The sequence below is a fragment of the Thalassophryne amazonica genome, chromosome 3 (assembly GCF_902500255.1).
Source record: "Thalassophryne amazonica chromosome 3, fThaAma1.1, whole genome shotgun sequence".
Lineage (NCBI taxonomy): Eukaryota > Metazoa > Chordata > Actinopteri > Batrachoidiformes > Batrachoididae > Thalassophryne > Thalassophryne amazonica.
The window spans coordinates 105,029,241-105,036,298 of record NC_047105.1 but is presented as its reverse complement, the minus strand read 5'-3'; the positions used below and the strand labels follow the sequence as shown (position 1 = coordinate 105,036,298).

At 40.3% G+C, this 7,058-nt stretch overlaps 1 protein-coding gene across 1 annotated transcript in view; it reads right to left on the bottom strand.

The window, feature by feature from the left end:
• Positions 1-2,619: 2,619 nt before the first annotated feature.
• The window catches only part of LOC117507378 (dysbindin-like), a 52,409-nt gene continuing 47,970 nt past the window's right edge, over positions 2,620-7,058 (bottom strand). Inside the window, exons 2-4 of the mRNA XM_034167228.1 lie at positions 3,264-3,416; positions 3,056-3,199; positions 2,620-2,840 (exon numbers count right to left, since the gene is read on the bottom strand). Of these exons, the coding sequence (XP_034023119.1) occupies positions 2,629-2,840; positions 3,056-3,199; positions 3,264-3,416 (509 nt within the window). The 3' untranslated portion in view covers positions 2,620-2,628. The remainder of the gene's footprint in view (positions 2,841-3,055; positions 3,200-3,263; positions 3,417-7,058) is intronic.

Below are 7,058 nucleotides of genomic sequence, written 5' to 3'. Positions count from 1 at the left end.
CATCAGATCAGTGACAAAACCCCACTCGCATAGATACTGTGTGCAAATTATCTGTGCTCACAAAGGTGCTGCGCGCAAGGAGCAGCGCCCTGCCTGATCAAACTTGATTTCTGTTCGCACGCAGAGAATTTCTGCTCGCTCACTTGAAACTTATGACACTGAGTTTGCGCTTGATTTAAGAGGCCATTTGTCATCTGATGGTTAATCACATTATTCCCTTTGATTGGTTTGGGTGTGCAGAGTTTGTCTGCAGACGAGTGTCGGGTGGTGATTTTTTTTTTTTTAGGACTTTCTATAATTTCTTATGAAATGCTGAATTTATGTGGAAATTGTTGTACAGAAGCTTCAGAGATCAGTCACTGAGATGACTGGAGTGAAGTTTTAAGCAGAAATGAGGTGATCGCTTACTGCCATTGTCTGACTTCCACGTCAGAGGAGGGCTGTCAATCAAACCTCACTCTCCAAAGACGGCCAATCGCAGCAGAGCCAGTGGCGACCTGGTTTCTGCCCCCATAGTGCTATAAATTTCAAGCAAGTGAGCAGGAATTCTCTGCGCAAGAGCAGAAATAAAGTTCGAGAGGGCAGTGGGAGCGCTGGTCCTCACACAGTACCTTTGCGCGAGTGGAGTTTTGTCACTGATCTGACACCATACAGCTGCAGCTCCTCGCTTTTAAAGTCCTGCTCAGACTGATTATCAGAGACAGGACATGTCAACACTCGGTAAAAAGTTCAGACATCTCCAGTCCACTCAGGGACAATTTGTTCGCACGTGCACATGTGAACAATTAAAAGAAAAAAAATGCCTGGCTGCAGACAGCTCCTCTCTCCCCTCAAACAAATTGTGTTAAAGGACAAAAGTCCTAATCAGACTGATTGCCAGAGATAGGACATGTCCATTTACTCAGACAGTTCATTCGTGCGCCTGAACGCAGCTTGCGGTCAAAGGAAGAAAAATAAACTAACAGAAATTAGAGCGCAGCCCTGCACAAGAACAAATATAAACTAGAAGAGAGTGCACAGTCTGGCTGCAGCCAAACTGCCTGCAGGTTCTCCCCTGCATTCTCACCTCATCTGCCCTCCTGCTGCACGCACCTGACGCAGCATGAAGCAACTCGAAGCAGGCCCGGTGTGAAAGGGGCTGCACATTGTGTTGGCGATTAGATCGCACCATGTAGTACGACATTTATGCGTGATTTTTTTTTGAATATTTCAGCTCAATTGGAGTAAAGTGAACAGAGCGAGTGGTGTCATCAGCGGATCGCATCAGAGTGCAGCTCGTCTGAAGGATCATAACAAGAAGTTAAATGTTATAAATGTACTGTAACAGCTGCACCCAAGAAGGAAAGAACACACAACTGTTTTACCAAGCCATGACAAGGTTAACATGACAAATAATTACCTTTGTAGATGGCTCAAAATGCTTTCTGCAGCTTACTAGGTGCGTGCGCATGAACAGCTGGAGCATTCCTGTGTAATTTCAGGAAGTGATTACAGCTGTTTTCAATGGCCAATTTCCAGAGAAAATGATTAATCTGGCATGGCACAATCCAGTGGAAGTGGTAGTTTTGGCTATATTCCCTCTGCCATTGTACCAAGCTTCTTCAGTGAAATGAGATGAGTCTGCATGTGCAGAGGAAGGGACAGAGGGCGGCATTGAGCCTGGTGATGTGAGCAGGAAGAACTAGACATGAAGGCATCTGATTGGTTTTTTTTTTTTGAGAACGGACCGTGGGGCTTATATTGGTTGGAGTTTTATCGATCCTACAGCTGCTACAGACGTTTTTTTTTTCCTTTTCTGAATACATAATGTATTAACTACTGCTAGGATAGACGGGCCATTTCACCCAATATAAGTGTTTCTGAACAGGTACCTACCCTAGCTTTAACTTTTGAAAAGTGAACTTTCAGTGAGGTGAGACTACTTGGTTTGTAACCTCATAGATGGAATCCAGTTTGAACTTTAAGGCCCAAGTCTTCCAGAATGTTGGTGAATATACTTGGTGAAATTACAAACTCAATACTAATGCAGCTATGATGGGGGTTTTAAAAGGCAGAGTGGATCTTAATTGTCTAATGACAAATGGAACAATTAAGTTATTGCTAGTCACTGAAACTATTTACAATGCCTGTAATGTAACTACACTCAGTGAAATTAAACTGAGTTTAATTGATTTCTGATTCATTAATCTGCTGCAGTACAGAAGGAAGTGTCACATCAAGATCTTCATGTTTGTGTAAAAACTAACATCCAAAAGGCAACCAACAAATAAGGTAGCTTTAACTTCATGATTAGTTGGATAAACATTTGGGCTAAAATTATGCCCCTTTCAAAATTGGCTTTATTCCTAAATTTAGTTCATTATATGCCATTGAAAGACTAATTGTTATTGTAATGGGTAGTCTCTTAGTTGTAAATCCATCAGCCATCATTTGCAGCAGGTCCTGCCAAATATGACATGGCAAAATACATAAAGATGGTGAAGACCTAAGAAGGAATTGTCCATATTTACAATTGTCACCACTTCAATAATTACTCAACCTACAGCTCGTGCCAGTCGTGTGCAAAAAGGCTGTTTTCAGTTGAAGTTGGCTCTTGTATGAGCCTTGGCGGAGTCCGAAGGAGAGTCTTCAGTTTTTCTCTATCTGTGGGGATGGAGCTCTCCCCAGGCCTGTGCTGCTTTGTGTTTCTTCGTCTGACAGCGTGTCTCCTCCGCTGGCATTGGTGGTCTGGCTGTCGGAGGATGAATTTGATGTGGATGATAGGCGGGACTTGGCATCGAGACTTTCAAGGACATGTCGAAAGAGTCCATTTGTGACTACTTCCTCGTGGTTTCCTTGGACGGAGAGTCAAACAGAAATGAGGTTAAGGGCAGATTTGCACATTAGTTACCATAGTTTTGCTTATTTGACTCTTACTTCTTATAGAAGTGTTTTTTCTTTTTTATTGATGTTTATGCACCAACAACGCAAGATCAAAGTCCTTACTTCCTTGGCAACAAATTCGATTCTGATTCTAGTTTTTAAAAAGTGAGCATACTTTTGTTGCGTTTCACACCTGGCAGCGGGAAGGGCAGCACGCTCTCATCTCCTCCAGCGCTGAAGAAGACATCCAAGGCCTCCTGATCAGATATGTCAAACAGCTCCATCTGGTCCAACATGTCCACATTCACCTCCATGGATGAGATGCTGCTGAGAGGAGCTGGAAGCAGAGACGAATTATAAGATGTGTGTTGTGTGTGCACGTGTCTGGGTTTCATACTCACGTCTCTTGTAGTCTCTGATACAAAGATGTGCGGATGAGAGGTATACATCCACATCATGCTGGAAGACCTCCTCAAAGAAGCGCTGTCTGTCTCTCAGTTTGAGTTGCTGCGCCGCATCCACATCGGTGACCTTCTGACCTCGCTCCGTCTCAGCTGGAGAGACGCAAAAGCGAGGCGGAAAGTTCAGTTGAGGTGAAACCACAGTAGCGTGATTCTTTAACTACGGGCACTATTGGCCTTGTAAATGTAATTTCCACCACACCATTGTCTTACAATATAAAGCGCCTTGGGGCAACTGTTTGTGATTTGGCGCTATATACATGTGCTCTGATGTCACTGTTTATCTCCATAGAAACTACCCAAACAATCTTTCATACAAACTGTTTAAAGGGACATTACAGTGTTGTGGTGGAAATTACGGCAATAGTGTGGGACAACTACGTTTTGTTTTAAAAAAATCACAACAGTTGTATGACATTGAATACCCCAATTATGTTTTGATTATTTTACTGATATTTTATTGAGATATTTTAAAACATTAGAAAAAACATTTCTTTACCATTCATTTTTATCATTGAAGATCAAAAGTCTGGGTGTGGACAAGCACAAAATGGCAATATTTGCATATAATGATGCTGAAAAAAGGTGAAAAAGTCATCATAGACTACTAGAACAAATTTCTTAACACACTTTCATTGTAAAGATAACTATAAAAGTGTGAAATTTCCCCTTTTTCATTTTTTTCATACAATATGATCAAAGGACATAAGTGCCCGTAGTCTAAGAATCACCCAGTAATGTATGGAAATAATGACGTGACAGTTTAATCCGGAGGTAAAATTTTGCTGGCCACCAGGGGGCAGCATTGAGCCATAAATGAGATGTAAAAGGGCTGCATGCAGTACATATCCCCGAGTCCTGACAGCAACAAGTCAATCACACCTGTGCCGCAGTTAATAAAACGACAGAATCTGAGGCACAGTCACAAAAATGTTCATTCAGCAAAGATGATGAAAAATTAATGAAAAGCTTCTAAATATCAAAAATGGTAGGGTGCTAAATATAAAAGGCTCAACAAAATAAGTCTAGTTTTAAAAAGTGAATAATCTATCTCATGGTTTCACAGGAACATGTTGATCAGTTCATGATTCACTGATTATCTTTTATAGCATTTGTCATGTAGTCACTGTAAACCTAAAAAAAAGATTTCATCTTGAAAATGTACATTGCTTCCTTTAACACACTAATTTTTAAAAAGTGCCAGCAGCAGTAGGGCCGCTATATGCCCATGACACAAGTGACCCTCTGGTTGTTTAAAAAAAATATACATTTCTTCTTCTAAACATGATTTGCTCTTCAAAAAGTGGTTTGATTTATTTATTTATTTTTCAAAACTGTCTTGAAACGGGTTGGAGGTTTTATAATCCAGATTTTCTTATATTCGTGCCAATATTTTGTTTTAATTTGAAAATTTTGATTTGAATTTGAAATGTCAAATTTTGTCATACTAATAAAGAAAAAGAAAAAAATCACACTTATACTGAAACACTCAAGTGCTTCAGTCTTTTGCACATAGTTGTATGCAGTTGATAATGTAATAATTTAAACCTCATTTCTTTCCTCACAGTTCCTGCTGAGAAATCAAACTAGTAATTAATTGGTTTCCATCATGATGCTGTTTAAACTTTAAACAGTATGTCCGAATAACCACAGTGACATGACCTGTACATTTACAGAATTAGGACAGATCCAGAGATTGTGTGCAGCAGAGTGTGAGTGCACAGGAGTTAGGAGGATCCTACTGATCTGAGTAAATTGGTGTTCTGTAAATATCACCAGCTGGGGCCGAGCGTGAAGCAGCACTTAAACGCAGACTGATGGGAAAATGTCCATGAGTCTTTCAAAGTTAGGGAGCGAAATGGAGAAGATTATTGATGGTTGGATAACTGAAGAACGATGCTGATGTCTTTTGTGTTAATATGTACATTTCCATTGATGTACAGTAGTGTTCAGAATAATAGTAGTGCTGTGTGACTAAAAAGATTAATCCAGGTTTTGAGTATATTTCTTATTGTTACATGGGAAACAAGGTACCAGTAGATTCAGTAGATTCTCACAAATCCAACAAGACCAAGCATTCATGATATGCACACTCTTAATGCTATGAAATTGGGCTATTAGTAAAAAAAAAAAAAAAAAAAGTATAAAAGGGGGTGTTCACAATAATAGTAGTGTGGCATTCAGTCAGTGGGTTTGTCAATTTTGTGGAACAAACAGGTGTGAATCAGGTGTCCCCTATTTAAGGATGAAGCCAGCACCTGTTGAACATGCTTTTCTCTTTGAAAGCCTGAGGAAAATGGGACATTCAAGACATTGTTCAGAAGAACAGCGTAGTTTGATTAAAAAGTTGATTGGAGAGGGGAAAACTTATACGCAGGTGCAAGAACTTATAGGCTGTTCATCTACTATGATCTCCAATGCTTTAAAATGGACAAAAAAACCAGAGACGCGTGGAAGAAAACAGAAAACAACCATCAAAATGGATCGAAGAATAACCAGAATGGCAAAGGCTCACCCATTGATCAGCTCCAGGATGATCAAAGACAGTCTGGAGTTACCTGTAAGTGCTATGACAGAAGATGCCTGTATGAAGCTAATTTATATGCAAGAATCCCCCGCAAAGTCCCTCTGTTAAATAAAAGACGTGCAGAAGAGGTTACAATTTGCCAAAGAACACATCAACTGGCCTAAAGAGAAATGGAGGAATATTCTGTGGACTGATGAGACTAAAATTGTTCTTTTTGGGTCCAAGGGCCGCGGACAGTTTGTGAGACAAACCCCAAACTCTGAATTCAAGCCACAGTTCACAGTGAAGACAGTGAAGCATGGTGGTGCAAGCATCATGATATGGGCATGTTTCTCCTACTATGGTGTTGGGCCTATATATCGCATACCAGGTATCATGGATCAGTTTGGATATGTCAAAATACTTGAAGAGGTCATGTTGCCTTATGCTGAAGAGGACATTCCCTTGAAAAGGGTGTTTCAACAAGACAATGACCCCAAGCATACTAGTAAACCAGCAAAATCTTGGTTCCAAACCAACAAAATTAATGCCTCGCAGATGTGAAGAAATCATGAAAAACTGTGGTTATACAAATACTAGTTTAGTGATTCACAGGATTGCTAAAAAAGCAGTTTGAACATAATAGTTATGAGTTTGTAGCGTCAACAGCAGATGCTACTATTCTTGTGAACACCCCCTTTTCTACTTTTTTTTTTTTTGTTACTAATAGCCCAATTTCATAGCCTTAAGAGTGTGAATATCATGAATGCTTGGTCTTGTTTGATTTGTGAGAATTTACTGAATCTACTGGTACCTTGTTTCCCACGTAACAATGAGAAATATACTGAAAAGCTGGATTAATCTTTTCAGTCACATAGCACTACTATTATTCTGAACACTACTGTATCAGTAACCGTGTGAACAGCACAAACAGTCTCGACTGTTCTCAACATCTCAAAAGCAAAACTTTATCAGAAAAAATGGACGGTGAGACTAAACACCGACAGGAGCCGAGAGGAAGCCTAATTCCTTTAAATTTGGGCAGTGTGGTGGCTTAATGGTTAGCACTATTGCCTCACAGCAAGAAGGTCATGGGATCGATTCCGACCTGTGGCCTTTCTGTGTGGAGTTTGCATGTTCTCCCTGTGTTTGCGGGGGTTTCCTTCGTGGGCTCTGGTTTCCTTCCACATTTAAAGACATGCAGGATTGGAAACTTTATAACTGTCCAT